At 40.8% G+C, this 17,414-nt stretch overlaps 1 protein-coding gene across 5 annotated transcripts in view; it reads right to left on the reverse strand.

Annotated features, from left to right (window-relative positions):
• Positions 1–17,414, reverse strand: part of HECTD4 (HECT domain E3 ubiquitin protein ligase 4) — a 170,985-nt gene that overhangs the window by 52,784 nt on the left and 100,787 nt on the right. For 3 of the 5 annotated variants that reach the window (XM_065905046.1, XM_065905045.1, XM_065905044.1), the window contains exons 22-35: positions 15,264–15,410; positions 14,056–14,160; positions 12,535–12,698; positions 11,723–11,956; positions 10,366–10,558; positions 10,004–10,108; positions 9,354–9,442; positions 8,794–8,969; positions 6,808–6,943; positions 6,576–6,717; positions 6,162–6,328; positions 3,875–4,021; positions 3,005–3,189; positions 510–663 (exon numbers count right to left, since the gene is read on the reverse strand). In XM_065905046.1, coding sequence (XP_065761118.1) covers positions 510–663; positions 3,005–3,189; positions 3,875–4,021; positions 6,162–6,328; positions 6,576–6,717; positions 6,808–6,943; positions 8,794–8,969; positions 9,354–9,442; positions 10,004–10,108; positions 10,366–10,558; positions 11,723–11,956; positions 12,535–12,698; positions 14,056–14,160; positions 15,264–15,410 — 2,144 coding nt within the window. The remainder of the gene's footprint in view (positions 1–509; positions 664–3,004; positions 3,190–3,874; positions 4,022–6,161; positions 6,329–6,575; positions 6,718–6,807; positions 6,944–8,793; positions 8,970–9,353; positions 9,443–10,003; positions 10,109–10,365; positions 10,559–11,722; positions 11,957–12,534; positions 12,699–14,055; positions 14,161–15,263; positions 15,411–17,414) is intronic. The other 2 variants (XM_065905048.1, XM_065905047.1) reach the window with 1 other exon arrangement.

The raw sequence follows: 17,414 nt of genomic DNA on the forward strand, positions 1-17,414 counted from the left end.
ATGTGACAGTTGGACTGTGAAGAAAGCTGAGCGCCAAAGAATTGATGCTTTTGAACTGTGGTGTTGGAAAAGACTCTTGAGAGTCCTTTGGACTGCAAGGAGATCCAACCAGTCCATCCTGAAGGAGATCAGTCCTGGGTGTTCATTGGAAGGACTGATGCTGAAGCTGAAACTCCAATACTTTGGCCACCTCATGAGAAGAGTTGACTCATTTGTAAAAGACCCTGATGCTGGGAGGGATTGGGGGCAGAGGAGAAGGGGACGACAGAGGATGAGATGGCTGGATGGCATCACTGACTCGATGGGCATGAATTTGGGTAAACTCTGGGAGTTTGTGATGGACAGGGAGGCCTGGCGTGCTGCGATTCATGGGGTTGCAAAGAGTCGGACACGACTGAGCGACTGAACTGAGCTGAACTGAACTAAAGACAGTCACCCTCTCCCCAAAGGAATTTCATCACTCAGAGGAAAAGCCACCTCCTCCCATAGCTCCAGGGCGTCTTCCATACCTTGAGAGATCATTGAGGAGACTCAGGACGTCCTGGAGGGCATCGTTCCCAGCAGCCTGGTTGCCGCAGCACTCGGTTGCTCGGGCAAGGTGATTCGTGAGAAGGCTGGACACCTGACGGGCCAGACCTGAGTGCACGGCCTCCGTGGAGCCGCCTTCAGAGTTCAAGCAAGAAAAAGCACGGTGAAAACCCCAGGAAGGCGTGGTGAGTCTGCAGCTGTGGCGGGTCTGCACTTAAGCCTCTGTTTGCCCAATTTTTCTTTAACCTGCTCAGTATTTTGTTAGCCATCCGATTAGTGTATCTCATTAGATAACAACTGGGCATGGCAACCCATTCCAGTATTCTTGCCTGGAGAATCCCCATGGACAGAGGAGCCTGGTGGGGCTACAGTCCATGGGTTGCAGAGTCGGACACGACTGAGCGACTAAGCACACACAGAAACATAAAGCAGGTAACAGTAACTTGAAAACTGATTCAATGTTGGGGAAATACATAATTCTTTTTTTTCTTTTATCTTCAGTAGTTGCAGCCTGCAGGCTCAGCTGCTCCGAGGCATGTGGGATCTTAGTTCCCCAACCAGGGACTGATCCCGTGTTCCCTGAATTGCAAGGTGGATTCTTAAGCACTAGATCACCAGGGAAGTCCCAGGAAAAGACATTTTTCTTAATTAAAATTGAATATAATTAATCCACACAAAACTCAGAAACATACTTTTACTGGGAAGAATTATCATTTTCCTGGGATGAAAACATCTTTTTTTTTTCTTTCATGAAGTAGTTGATGTACAATATAAACTACAGGTGTACAATATAGTGATTCACAATTTTTCAAGGTTGTATTCCATTTTTAGTTATAAAATATTGGCTATATTCCCTGTGTTGTCCAGTATGTCCTTGTAGCTCACTTTATACACAACAGTTTGGGGCTTCCCCCAAAGTGGTGGCTCAGACCGTAAAGCGTCTGCCTGCAATGAGGGAGACCTGGGTTTGATCCCTGGGTCAGGAAGATCCCCTGGAGAAGGAAATGGCAACCCACTCCAGTACTCATGCCTGGAAAATTCCACGGACTGAGGAGCCTGGTAGGCTACAGTCCATGGGGTCGCATAGAGTCGGAGACAACTGAGCGACTTCACTCTCACTTTCACAGTGCCCTCCCCTTATGTCGCCCCTCCTCTCTCCCTCTCCCCACTGGTAAACACGAGTTTGTTGTCTGTGAGCCTGTTTCTTTTTTGGAAAACATCCTGATATTTAACTCACACCTGACCTCTTCTCAAACACAATAAAAGATCTTCTTGGATTTCCCATTTTCAAGCACTCTCATAAAAGCCACAAAAGTTATTTGCCACTGACTGTTCATTCTACTTGGGAAGACTTCCTTACCCCTCAAGAAAAATGCTCACATCACCTTCTTTGGGAAGCTCTGCCTGACCCCTTAGTACAGAGAGTCTGTAGGGACCTCTGTGCTCCTCCTAGAGCACCTTGTGCTCGCCTTGATCATGGCACTGATTGCACTGGAGTTATTTGTTCACTGGCCTATTTCCCCCACTGGACCATTTATTTTAAGGGGAGGAACAATGCCTCAGTCATCCTATGCCTGGCTCCCAGAACAATAAAACACACAGTGAATCACACGTTATATACCTGGGATCGTATGCAGAAGTTATCCTTCAAGTTTACTTTTTATGTTGGATTGCTGACTGAACATATGATTTGGAAATAGGATCTCAAAAGTACAACTGAAAAATCATTTCATAAAAGTATCTATTCAGACACCATTAGCAGTGATGGCAAGAAGGAAAGGAGAGATGTCTTCAATTTCCTGGGGTTACTGTCCTCTTTCAGGTGGTCATCGCTCCTCCCAGCCCCCTCAGCTTTACTGAGGTGTGACTAGCAAACAAAAACTGTATATACTCAGACTGTAGAATGTGAGTTTTTTAAAAGGTATACAACGTGATGATTACCTCTCTGTGTGTGCGTATGGTGGGTAAAAATACAAGACATCTTCTCAGCGAGTTTTATGTATAAGTGAAGTATCATGAACTCCAACCACAAAGTTGTACATTAGGGCTCCAGAACTTACTCATCTTACAGCAGAAAGTGTGTCCTTTGAAGCAAAATCTCCCCATTCCCCTTGCCCCCCTAGCCCTGGTGACCACGGTTCTACTCTCTGGTTTCTATCAGTTTGGCTTTTTAGATTCCATACGTAACTGAGATCACTGCAGTATTTGTCTTTCTGTGCCTGGGTTATTTCACTTAGCATAATGCCTTTTGCATTAGGATATTGTTAAATGTCATAGCACAGTGATAAAAATTTTCACAGAACCATGCTGATGAAGAGGCTCCCATGAAATCATAATTGATTAAATCAATCTAGTTATGTAATTTAATAGTCTTTCTTTTCCCCATCCAGTACAAATACTAAATAAATAAAAAAAAAAAACACATCAATAGAAGAAATCAAGGAGCTCTATTATAGAAAGGGACCCTGCTTCTCACCTTCTTCTTTTTCCCATTCAACGCAGCGGTTGGCAAGCACCTGGAAGGCTGCCCAGGCCATGGTGGCCACCTTCTGCTTCTTGGTTTGTTTCTCACTGGAACTGGACTCAGTCTGACTGCTCAAGCTGCACAGTCGATCCATGAGCTGAACAAGGCCACTCCGCACCAGGCACTTCTCTTCACTCCTGGCCAGGCAGAAAGGGTTGATTGAAAGAAACATAACTGACCAGCTCTTAGGAACTTCTCACTTAAGATCCAGGTTATCAAAGGGCCATAAAACATGTCAATATAGTCCTTTATTTTCAACTTAGGATGCTACCATGTAAAACTCAACACAGAAATTTTTAGAATGACAACTTCCTTCATGAATAATGAATTTCAAGTTCTGGTTAGTTCATACAGGATAGCAAAGTAAAAATCAATGGAATCAACACAAGCTTATCATAATAGAAAAAAATTGCATATTTTTATTATAAGGGGGTTTAAAGACTGACTTCATGAATGCTTGATATCTTCAAACTCTCAATCACAAAACAAAGAAAGGAAATGTGCAAAGGCAGAAAGTTTTGCCCAATATAAGTAACTTCCTAGGGACCTTTTCTTTCCTCCAAACTTATCCATTTTGACAATGTAACATAATTTCTAATGGGGATCCACCTTTGATCATGTAGGAACTCAACAATAAGAATTTACATAGTAACTTTAGGTGTTTGTCAGGCGACAAGCTCATTTAATCAGAGTGATAGTGTCACTGGATAACCAAAATCAAAAAATCTTTTTAAAAAATATTTTTAATAAATAAAAATATTTCTATTTAATTGATGACATTGTGGTGTAACTTACATATACTAAAAGGTAAGCATTCCTTACCTGGTATAAGGTATAGTACATAAGAGTCCGATGCTATTTGCACATGCGATAGGGTAACGTGCGCACAAAGACACCACAGAGGTCATGGTCTCACCGAAAGCTTCCTGGACCTGCTCAACCATCCCACCACAGGTCAGTTCTTCAATTCTAGGAAACAGAACCAAAGCTCAGGCTTCCTCAACCGTGTCAAGAACAGCAGTAGTGAACACGAAAGCAGGAGAGGTCTTCTGAGAAACACAAAAGTGGCTAGATGAATCCAGAACTGAAGGAACCTTGGAGACTGGTGTTTCCCAAAGTACAGGACAACAGAAGGCTGTTGGGCAGGATTTCTAAGGGTGCCTCAGAGACAATGCCCACACTCTAGGATGCTCTGGGAAATCCTAGGTTAGGTAAAGGTAAGCAGGGTTCCTCACTCCAGGACAACTCAAGGCTTTAAAGTCCTTCATATCTCTCGGAGCAGGAGAATGGCACCCAACATTTCCCAAATTTATTTAATAATGAAACCATTTGAGACAGGCCTACCTCATTCCATGCAGTACTGAATACTGTAAATGCAACTGTACTAGTGAGAAAACCAAGACACAAATACATTAGCTAAGTGTCCTTTGCAAGTTCACACTCCAATTATTAGCAGAATATGAGAATCCAGTTGGGAAATAAGACTTTCCCAATGTAAAAACACAACCTGGGATAGATTCAGCAGCAATTAATTTTAGTTGAAAACTGGAACTATTGAATTTATCTACAAAGATATGCAACATAATATTGCTTATAATAGTGAAATAAACAAAAACTATGATTTAAAAATAGGAAATTGACTTAATAAAGGTTCAAGGATATGATGCAATGCTATATAAGCACTAAAAACATTATAGGAGATCACTAAGGTTAGAATAAAGACTGAACAAATATGCTAAAACATTAAAGGGTTTTATTTTATTTTTTGGGGGGGTTTATTTTAAAATGCTGGATTTACAGGTGATTTTTATCTTGTACTTTGGGGATTTTCTGCATTTTTAAAAATGTCTGACATATGGCATTAATAATGTCATGAGGGAAATGTAATGAGGAGAAAAGGAATAATGCTGCCAGTGTTAGAGAGAAACTTCTGGAAGTGAGCCGTGGTAGTCATTAGTGTAACTCACTATGCCTTCTGGGAACCGGTGTAGTCGGGTGGGCATGTGACTAGTCTGGCCAATGAGCCACAGCTCTGACAAGGGGCTTGACAGCTTTCAAGATGGTTATCCCCTCCTCTGTTCCAAGCTCTCTGTAATTACCACAAGCCTACATAGACTTGTGAGGGACCTGAGCAAAAACTAAAATTTAGTTGTTTAATACTGAGAGTTTGGGAGTTGTTTATTTCCAAAGAATTACCTGCCTTCTTCTGATTGACACAGAAATTTCTCAAGACAGTCATGTTAGCTCTTAGTTCATGTTTCCCTCCAACTATTGCTTCTGCTTCTTGGCCAGAGTTCCTGAGAGCTGTCAGGAGGCACAAGCAGCCTCCAGCAGTTGTAGTCCAGTCCTTGCAGAGAATACCTTTTTTATTTCTATCTAAGTACCTTTGAAGTCCAGTCAGGCATTAGTATAGAAAAACTCCTCACAAATAAGTTATAAACCCTTCCTCAAAGTTAGTATCTACAATTATGTTATTAGAAATTTGATCCAATAAAAATAAGCACCAAAGTATACAAAAATATAGGCATATAAGGTTGTTGATTGCAGCACTATTGTTAATAGAAAAGCAAAACAAAACAGGAAGAAGAAAGGAGGGATGAAAGAAAAGATGGAGAGTGAAAGAGAGAATGAATGAACCCATGTGTTCATCAGCAGCTGAGGAGTTAAATAAATATAGCATATAATAAAGCTCTGTTTAGGTCTTAAAAGCTATAAAGCAGAGCTATATATATTAATATGAAAAGATACAGATGTCCAAAATTTATTGAGGAAAACAACTGATTACAATAAGGCACGTGAAATATAATCTGAATTGAGTTTAAAAAAAAAATAACACAAACACTTAAGCACACAAGAAGAATGAAATAGCTATTTACGGGTGTATAGTTGATGAAGCAAGCTCTTAATAGTGGAATTTAGAAAAGGAAGGTAAGGAGAATTTACTTTTTGTTACATGTGCTGAATTTTTAAATTATATCCTGTTCCATTTTTAGAAAAATACATTATTTTAGGGGAAAACACTAGCAAACACCATGATCTAACATTTGGCCCCAAGAGGAATCTTTGCCCATCCCAGACAGGACAGGGTAAACTAACAGAAACAACTGACCTGGGTCCGCCCTGAAGGACCATTGTCACTGGCCCCACGAGGTGCGTCACTCCCCCGACGCGCACGGCCGCCGTCAGCAACTCCCGCATGTGCACCAACGCCTGCTTGCGGGTGTTTCCCCGCCGCCATCTCGTCTGCGCGGCCAGCAGAAAGCTGCTGCTGGAAACCTGAACGTGAGAAGGAAGCGTGCCTGACTCCTGCGCTCACAGCACCTCCCGCGCTACTCAGCTGCTTAGCAAATCATGACGAACAGGGGCTTCCCCCGTGGTCCAGCGGCTGGAGCTCGAGTTCACAATGCAGGGGACCGGGGTTCGATTCCCAGCCAGGGAACTAGATCCCGCATGCCACAACTAAGACCCAGCACACTCAAACAAACAAACATTACAAGACCAACCAACAAACAACATGACGTACTGCTTGGTCAGGGTTGGTGCCGATGAAAGCAAACAGCTGGCCCAGCAGCACGCTGTAGGTGGGCTTGTCCCTGCTGTCCTCTATGGCCAGTGACTGCAGGAGCGTGAAGGAGCTGCTGCGGTGGCTGGTCACGTGGCGCCGCCTATGGCCAAACAGGAGACCCGCTCAGGGAGTGTGTTGTGAAGGGGCGTGGCAGCATGTGGGGATCCGACCTTGGCCCTCAGCTATTTACCTCTGATTTGCTCTAGTAAATTCCAAATCTTCATTACCGATCATTTCCAGGTCAGAAGGAGCCGACATGCTGCGAAGGAAAACAGGCTGCCGCACAGCATGAGAGATCACCTTTGTTTCAGAGGCTGATTTACAAGCTGGAACAGAAAGGAAGAAGAAGGTTGACGTATCTGCTATCCTATTTGTAAGAATGACACAGAGACAGCAAAAACCAACAAGGGACCACCAAACTAAGAGTACCTTTGTTTTCCAGGAAATCGGCCCCCAAACCAGCCAGCACAAGGCACAGATGATTTTTAGGCCAATTTTTTAAAAAATTGAAAACAGGTTTAAACCTCGAATACCAAGGTTAAAAATTACTTCAGCTTGAAAAACCACATTCTTCTATTAAATTGGGTTTCCAAAGAAAGCCTGAAAAATTTATTTAAATTCATAGACTAACAGTGTTAACTTTATGTTTTTATTTATTTCGGCCAGGCCATGTGGCTGGTGGGACCTTAGTTCCCTAACCAGGGATTAAACCAGGGTCCTCAGGAGTGAAAGCTAGGAGTCCTAACCATTGGACTGCCAGGGAATTCCCATTGTTAACTTTAATATAAGGATTCTAAAAATCAAGACAGGACAGAGAAAATAGTCTCTGGAAGCAAATAATCTTAATTCAAATAAATGCACATCATTTTTTTTTTTTTTCAGAGATGGCCTTTGATCCCCCTTTAATCCTGGATTTACTTTGCTGACTTACTGCCATTTGGTAAAACCTCTGTTTTGATCATAGCTGGTGTGACTAAATATTACACTTTTCCTAGAATCTGACTGGCCCTTCCTATATGATATATGGCTCCTATCTAGGAAATAGGTGTTCTGTAAAAGAATACTTTAATGGAAGCAGACAAAACTGCATGTGAAGATCAGCTAAGAAGAAAGATGTTAAGAAAGTTGAGGTCATTTTGAATCTGTCTTAAGAACAGTTAGATAGCTTTAATCTAAAAAAAATTATAATTTTTCAAGATATTATCTCTTAGGAAATTACTGGTTCATCATCTCTGGTGCCAAGAGCCTCTTGGAAAGCACCACTAGCCTTATTGAGTGGGAAAATTTGGGGTCGGGGGGGGCGCTTTAATGAACTCAGGCTAACATGGCCAGAGACGTGGCATAGCAGATCACCTTGGCATGTGATCATTATCTCATGTCTGGAAAGCTTCCCTTGATGTTCTCAGGGAGGGAAACCCTATTACTGGGATCAGAAACCTAGGAGTCATCCTAGACTTCTCTCCCTAGTGAGAAGAGCCCTGGAGAGTCAGCTGGGATGGAAACAAGTTCACTGGTTCCATAGTGTCCATTGGGCAATGGGGCCAGACAACATGGAGTCTTTCGTTTAAGAGCATGCTTGTGACTTATTCTCTCAGAGTGAGAATTAACGCTTGCTATTATGGGCTCTGCCCAGTGTTGTGGATCTGACTTAAGTAAGAAGACTCATTGATTTCCCTGAGAAATGCATTCTCAGGCTAACAATTAAAATGTGATCAGGAAATAAGTTAATAGTACAAATTTATGCTAGAAGATTCCACATAATTACTAAAAAGGAAACGCAAACTCAGTTTCAAGAGGAAAATATGATGCAGTACAGGATTCACAAAGTTGACTAATTATATGTTACTATGAAAATGATAATCCATAATCTAAAAGTGAGGCTCACTGGATTATAAAAATATATGTCACTGTGCTCCTTAGATGCTCCCCCAAAACTAAACAAGGCAGGTGACAAGGCACTCCCCCAATGCTTAGATGACTCACAAAGCACCACATGACTTCAATGGAAAGCATTTCTTGGCTGGAAAAAGTAAAAAGCAAAATAACATTGAAATTTCCTTTTTTTCCTTTCTACAAGTACACAAGAGTTATTTTCTTTCTTTTTTAAAAATAGCGAGTGTGTGTCCTATGAACAGACTAGCGCAGAGGGCCTTGCAGGGCGTGCTGTCAGCAGTACCCGGTGTTTCCGCAGGGGTCCCTGAGATGCTTCTCGTGAGGCCAGACTGGGCCGCAATGGTGACATGCAGCAGCAGCTCGGCTCGGTTCATTAGGCTCTTCACTAACGTCTTCGTTTTAGCCAGTGGGTGGGAGGGTTTCTGAATAAGAGAATTCACTTCTTGTAGGAACTTCTCCCTATAAAGAAAGACTGATGTGCATTTAGTCGTCCTCTGGTTTACCAAAACCAAAGTGTTTAATCACAGAGGATATGAGAAGACAGAGGAGAAACTAAATGGAAGTAACCTGATGAACATTGCCCACCTTCTCCCTGCCCCATCCAAGGAAGGCAGTGCTTTAACTGTGGCCAGTTTTAGTTCTTCTAGCCCAGTTTTAGATGCCTATATGCTAACTCTTGAAGGCTAAAATCAAAATTTCCAAATACCAAAGAAGTTTCAACTCTAAAATATTTAGTGAATGCATAGTATTTTTTAAAATATCTGTTAAGAGATGCGATCTTTGCATTTTATTTTGAGCATCAAGGTGATAAATTAGCTTTACACAGTTACTAACATCACTAACCTCAGAGATAGCACCATGTTTTCAAGATCATTTCCATCAAAGGAGACTTCCTTCATTGAACACAAAAGTTCTAGTTCTTTCATTTTGTTCTAAAGAAGGAAAAATCAAGGAAAGATGGTATGCAGGATCTGCAAAAACCGAATTTTACTGTACGTGTTACAAGGAACAGAAAATTTCAGGGACAAAAACCCACCTTTGGTCCATGTTTCTACACCAGAAGCACATTTATAAGTTACTACTTGATATTTTAATGATTAAAAATGGCATTGACTACTTTCCAGAGATTTCTTTATTGCTTGTAACTCTTGTCTTTTTTAAAAAGGCTTGAAAGCAGAATTTGACAATGATAACTGCTCTATAAAACTATTAATCAGTTGAATAATTTGAGTGACTCTTTGTATCACTGACATGTTAATCCAATCAAATTTATTTAACCTTTTTTAGAGATTGGGTACATTTTGAGGTATGCAACATTTTAAGAATGACTTTTTTTTTTAATTTCCACATACAGTATGTATCATTGTATTGGGCTGGCCAAAATGTTCGTTTGGGTTTTCTGAAAGAGGTTTCAGAAAAACCTGAGCAAACCTTTTGGCCGGCCCAGTATAACAAACAGCAATGCCCAGTGATGAGTCATACAACTCGCTCACCTCGTTAAAGTGGTAATCATAGAAGAAAGGCATGTTGTTCTCCAGTTTCCCCTGCATGGCATCATCAACTTCACTCTGCCATTTCTGTTCCAATTCTGCAACACTCTGACATATTAAAATAGAAAACTAGTGAACTAGGTGCAAAATAAGGAATCTGTGACTTTAGAAATTTTAGTCACAATAACTTTTTAAAATTCAGATACTTCTTTTTCCACTATGTTGGTTCCTGTTACAGAATATAGTCATTCAATACTTTTTCTCTTTTTTTTTCAGATCACTTTTTAAACATCGTTAAATTTTTAGGAAAGACGTCATTTCCAATAGTTATAAGAGACATCTAAATACTTTTAACTTTCACTTACCTGCAGCTGTCTCTCCATGGCATTGAGTTTCTTAAATGTCTCTCCCATGATTTTACACAGTAAATCATATTCCTCAGCATGTTCTTCTTGATACTGGAAATTTATTAGGGACTGCAGTGCATCAACTAAGTTCAAGTGCTTAATAACACATGATACCACCATTTCCTCCATCACATCTGGCTGAATTACTTCTCTGTGATCACAAGGGAAACTAGTCAGATACGTGCCATGCTCTCAGTGTACCAACACTGTATTTTTATAGATGGAAGGATGTGACTTTAAGTATGTTAAATATTCACCACACCACCTTTAGTACAATAAAGTGGCATGAACATTATGGTGGCTTTCATAACAAGATGGCAATAACTTAATATATTTACCAGGTAAAAGTGACACTGGCCAATGAAGCTGAAAAGCCAAATTAAACAGACTTGATTTTCTACTATTTGTAAAATTTTGAGCTGGAGTTATATTAAAGTTGGAATAGACCCAATGCTAATAAAAGATCTTTGGCACCATTTATCTGCCAATTCATTTTATGCAGTATTATGGCTCATAGTATTTTGGCGTATGGATGTTAGGCTGAAAACAATGGTGCTTTTGTATTTTTCACATTAAATTTCATCTATTCTTTATAAATTTTTCTCTCTGAAATGGCCAATCTTGCCTCGGAAGGCAGAACAGAGGCCTGCAAAACAGACTTGACTTTAAGCAAGAATACCACAAAGACATTTGTCACTGTAAGACCTCACATTCTAAAGACCATTAGCATCTCTCTGGGCATCAAAAATAAATAAATGCCACTAGACTCCATGGAAACCATGATGACTACCATGACTACCTTAAAGTAGAAGATCAAACCACCTGAGAAAAACCTAGAACTTGTCAAATGTTAGCCTGTATCAAAATCATATGGAAAACTTGGGCCCCATCCTCAGAGGCTCTGATTTAGTAGGTGTGAAATGGGGCTTAAGAACTAACAAGTTCTCAAGTGATACTAATGCTGTTGACTGAGAGCCCACACTTTGAAGCCTGTTGAACTGGAATACCACCTGGGGTACTGGGGTACCTGGGGTACTCCCCACAATACCTGGTTAACATTCATTAAGTACATGTAAAATTAAATGTTCAAGAATGTCCCTAGTGGTACAATGGTTAAGACTCCACGTTTCCAATGCAGGGGGCACGGGTCTGATCGCTGCTTGGGGAACAAAGATCCTGCATGCTAGATGGTAGGGCAAAAATAAAATAAAAATAAATGAAAGATTAATTTGCTAGACTACAAAAAGAAATACACTCCCTTCACTTGTTTAAACATTTTTTCATTGGGAAAATAAAATGCTATACAGCAACATACTTTATACTTGGTCTAAACTGCGGTCTAGCACGCCCAGAAATTTCCCTGAGCTTTATCATGATTCCTGGAGGCAGCCTGATCCGTGGCAAGTCAAAGTAGTTTCCAACAGGAGGCACGAGGACATCAGAGGGGTAAGTGAACTCTCTGTCTTCCTCGATGGTCAGAGGCAGCGGAGATGGGCTTGGAGTAAGGGCAGGGGAGATCACACCGTTGGCCTCTACCTGCCACTGGCACCTGAGCATAAAGAAAAGAGATTCTTCACCTCCTCCTCTATCTGGAAAGTTACTTAACATTTGCAGATATATTAAGCACATGAAGGATCACACTATGTGCTAAGAATTTATTCATCAAACTTCCTCCAGATGCTAAAGAAAAACGAACATTTCATGAAACCCCATCTTTGGGACTCTGCCTGCTCCCCAACATTTTCTTATGCAAACTTTTAATTATATAGAAAAGTTGAAGGAAATACATGGTTAATACATAAATACACACAGCTGAGATTCTAGAATAAACATTTTGCTCTGTTTGCTTTATCATCCATCTGCCCATCCTTTTGTGGATTCTTTAATTATATGATATTTGGGTTGGAGAAAAGCTTACACAGTTCGAGGCTGCAATTTCACATTTAGTACAGGAAGGGCCACAAGGCACTTTGGTGTAATTTTCATCTTATTTCTTAGACACAGAGATACCCACAGGACTGGTAGGCAGTAGGCCCAACCAGCTGGGAAATGTACTAAAAGCAGTTTTTCATACAATGTCCTCTTTCCTTTGTGAGCAAAACCAGTCTGATTTGAAGCCTTTGTTACCTTTGTAAAAGTTTGGACCGCAACAGCTCCTGACAGGCTTCTTCTTCTTTGGTAATTTCTGGTCCGTTGTATAGGATTCTTAACATGGAACAAGCTAACACAGATAGACCTAAAGCCAGGTCTACCAGAAAAGGTAAGCCTCCTGACACATCCTCCGAAGACTCCTACAATGCAGACAGGGCAAACCGCACTGGTCAGTTACACGGCGGAGCGTGTCACCTGCGCTGCATCACGCTGCACTGTCCCCAACCATGAGGGCTCACAGAGCAGCATCAAGTATCATTGCTACGGGACACAGAGACAGCACCCAACACCATGAGGAGATAGATGGTGGCACTGGAATGACCACAGAGTGAAGTCTCAACACAATTCTGGAGAGAGAAGAGCCGATAAGACTCCATATTAGAAACAGCACAAAACACATGCAAGATTTTTTGGATAGCTTCCTCTCTGCTATACCTATCCAGGTATAAATCACTACTGTGTTTTGTCACCTCCATCCTGTGCTTGAACAAAGATGCTGTCAATGATTACACTGAATTCATTCAATAAATATTTACTGAGTGCCTAGTGTGTACCAGCCATTGTGCTAGGCGCCTGATAGAAAGCAGAGAACAAGATGAAGATGCCTGCCCTCATGGAGCTTACATTCTAGAAGATAATCCCACTCTAGAGAGTCTTGGCTTGGTTAAACTTAAGCAACCTCCCAGTGCTAAAATGCATTATACAAATCAGTCAACTAGAGGGGTTAGGAGAACTCTTACTATTCTCTCTTCCTCTCTTTTTCCAGGTGGGAGAAAAATTTATTTAAATAGATTCCTGGGAGGAAAGTAACTGGCACTATTAAAAGGAGTAGATTTAAGCTATAAACAGAGTGTGAAAAAGTGAAAGTGAAGTCGCTCAGTCGTGTCCAACTCTTTGCGACCCCGTGGACTGTAGCCCACCAGGCTTCTCCATCCATGGGATTCTCCAGGCAAGAATACTGGAGTGGGTTGCCATTTCCTTCTCCAGGGGATCCTCCCCACCAACGGATCGAACACAGGTCTCCCACATTGCAGGCAGACACTTTAACCTCTGAGCCACCAGGAAAGCCCATACAGAGTGTAACACGAGTAATTAAGCACAGACAGATCTAGACCAGCAAGAAGAGCCTTTGGGAACTGAATAAAAAGAATCCAATCCTATTACTTTGAAAACCAGAATCCAAGTGCTTACTTCTATCAGGTGTTTGAGTCTTCCTAACCCTCTGGAGAGATGCTAGCAGCAGACCACCTCTCCAGGCTTTGAAGATGGGCCCCCAACAAGGGATTCTTTCTATGGTGCTAAACTGATTTTAGGTCTTAGCTAGTTTTATTCCATAAAACTATAACTTCTGTTAATGGTCTTACTACAGGCAAGTGGAAGAGATGGATGAAACAGTAGCTCATATTCTGCCCTGTTCCCAAGGCAAATATGATGTATGTAACCACGGCACACAGGAAAAAGCACATTCTGCCCACAGCAGAGGTTAGGTTCAAATACCTGAGCGCGGACTGTGCAAGCAAAGCCCCACATAGCCTTATCGGGAGTGTTGTGCTCACGGCCACTTCTCATTTCAAAGGAGAAGGTGACTGTATCTCCTTCCACCTTAAAATTTAAGGGGGGAAAATGCACTTTAAAAACAAGACACACAATTTGCAAGAGAGCAATGAATTTTAGAGATTTACTTTTGAAAAGGACCACAGCAATATTTCACTCCTTTCCTCACTTGCTTTTTGATTGAAATTCCATCCCCTCTCAGTTGGAAACCAACCTTTCAGCTGTCTCTCCTGACCAGGGAGCTTTGGGAATGAGACATCTGTGAAATGGGCCACAATTGCCCAACAGTGGGACCAGAGTAAAGATCAAATCTTGAGCCTAATTTCAATAAATTCCCCAGGTTCTGCCTCCCCCTCTCCACTTTTACCACCTTACTTGTGCCAGTAAGGTGGGCAAGTAGACAGTGTCTTGAAGAACACAGAGAGAGTGCTGGGAGACCATGCTCTGTGTTGCAGAACCAACAACATGAGTACGAAACAAAATGCAGGAAATCAGAAGACAAGTCAGTCCTGTGCTAATCTGCATTTGGCTGCATCTGGGCTACCCATCTGGAGGTAACTTGCTGCCTGTGGCTGAATTAAAGCAGGTATGTAATATATTTGAGATAGAGGCTCTGGGAACAGACTCTGAAGAGGTTTGCAGGTCTCAGTGGGCATTTCTGTTCATATTTATATTCTAGGTAGACATAGTTCAAGTTGAGGCCCACATTACAAAGCATGGCTCCAATCTCATCAGTTTAAGAATGGATCATTGTTTTTGCTCTCAAGTCCCCAGTTCATTTGAAAACATTGATTCCATATTTTAAAAAGGCAACAGCCCTGTGGTTCTAGGACACCCCTCATGAGGGAATCTAGAGAACAAGTGAGCAGGAAGAACTAGCCATCCTTTCCATGGCCAGGGAAAAGATGCTGTGACAACCTCAGCCCATGGGGCGACCTATGGGAAAGATCCAAGTTCTGGAGTGAATAGGGGTCTGATGTCTTATAAGTGAAAGGAAGCTCATGCTAGTGAGTTTAAGGCCTATCCAAGATCCCCACCTCAGTAAGAGTCCCCATGGCAAATTTTCTCTAGAGTTACAGTTAATACTTGGGCCCATGAGGAATGAAAGGTCATTTTCTTTTCTAGGAAGTGAATGTGCCTGAATACCATACCTTCACCAAGTCTTTCGGCCAACCAGTTCCTAAGACACTACGGCTGCCATATCCCAGTGTATTGCCTCCATACTCAGCAACCTTCCTACTGTTTGTGTTAGGCCCCGCGTATATCACCAACTTCAAAACAGAAAATATACTGTTAGACTGTAAAAGAAAAACAAAAACAACATCTACAAATAAAAAGGCTGCAAAAAAAATATTTGTTTAAAAACACATTATAACCAGGCACTGGGGTCATTATAATATAACTAATATTTCCTGATTTTTTTTCTTTAGGTACAACTGATACTGGTTTAGATGCAATCAGCCATTGGTATTTACAGGATAGCTTCAGAGTAGTAACAAATATTAGCACAATTTAATTGACTTGGGGACTTCACATTAAAATAAGTTATATTCAGCTACTGTACATATTTTTTAAAAATCTGTTTTAATTCTAAGTAATGAGATATAGCCTATCAATGACAGGTATAGTTTGCCCCTTAAATCCTCCCCCAAATTAATAAAGTGAGCAAATACAGGTGGTAAGATGGTTATAGCTAACACAACAACAAAAGTCAAAAAAATTTAATGAGTGAATATTTTAAAAGATGCAACAAATTGAAAATAAGCCATGTATTCTTAGAATGTTGCTTAATGGTATAAAAAGAAGATGACACAAATTTGGATCAGAAAAGGGGCTGCTTCTTCTTGGGTCAATTTTCATGTATCAGTATTTTTCTTCAATAAAAGCTATTCATTTACACACAGTTAACAAACTTTCTATTAATAACATGCAATAAAAACATTTAGAGGTCATTTAGCATTCAAATACTTTCATAGGAAGAAGGCTCTGGCTTCTGTAAATACCAAATTCTGTCTTGTAACATGTACTCTGACCACCACTGAGTTCAGTTCAAATCTAAAAGCTGCATTTTAAGCCCTAGATGCTTCATCACTTTGTGATTTCTTACCCTTCTGCATCTTTGGGGGACACCAGCCAGGGACCACTGGAAAAGTAAGCATTACTTTTATCCATGTAGTAAGCCTCCCTGAGCCTCCACATTTAACACTAATGTCTACAGCAGGTGGAGGTTAGCTTACATCAGAAGATGCAAGTTACTATTTTTTTTTTTAAAGGAGAAACAAAATGACACCAGCTAAAATGGTAACATCTTTCATTTCCATTTAAAATAGTTATTAAATGAATGTAGGAAATAGGGGTAGCTACTGCCAGGAGCTATGAAGTGGGATAGACTGATGCCAGGAGATATACTTTTTGAAAAACCCACTAAAGAATTATCTAAATTCTCTTGCTTCTGGCTAAGATGAGTCTGAGGGGCAAGTCTTAAACCCCTCTGGACATCGGGAAATCTTCACTATCCTAGAAGATAAGGGGGGAAGGGGGAAGAGGATACTATAATTTGCCCAGTAATGTGTTTTATCATCTCAGTATTTACAGTTAACAAGTTCTCTATTTTTAACCTAAAACTCTCCCTTGAAGGGATTAAAGATCATTTGACCTTATACAGTTCACAGAAAAAGACAACAGATAGTTAACAATTCACATAAAAAAACCCTGTGTGTGTACAACACTATCAGACAATCCTTCAGTTGTACCTGTATGTTATATGTCACAATTTTATTAGCCTTTCCACATAAGTTCAACAGAATGGTTTGCAATGCAACAATTAGAGACAAAGGAAAATACTTCAACCCCTAAAATGATTTCTTTTACTTACTATTGTTAAGACACTAGGTTAAAAACTATAATTCCTCAAACTATGTGGGCTCTGAGGTAAGGGCAAAGAAGAACAAATAATTTAAATAAATATAAACCAGGTCCTAGGCACATCTGAAGCCCTTCTATAAAAAAGCCACCTTCTCCCAAAAGATACATGAGAAGCCCCAAGAACTGGGCAGCGAGACCTTTTGAAGTGAATGGACACTCACATCTATAGGAATCCCAAGCACAGAGGGAAGGCAAGAGATAAACAGCATGCAAAGGAGAATTTCCTTTGACTTGGATATACACTTTTGAAAGCTTACAAAAGTCCACTTTCAACATGTCATTAAAACACTGCTCTTAGATGGCAGAGGTGCTGGCTCTGACTCCGCCAGTCACTACCCTTTAAGGCATTATCTTAGAAAGTTCTCCCTAAGCGATCT

The sequence above is a fragment of the Muntiacus reevesi genome, chromosome 13 (genome assembly GCF_963930625.1).
Source record: "Muntiacus reevesi chromosome 13, mMunRee1.1, whole genome shotgun sequence".
Taxonomy (NCBI): Eukaryota; Metazoa; Chordata; class Mammalia; order Artiodactyla; family Cervidae; genus Muntiacus; species Muntiacus reevesi.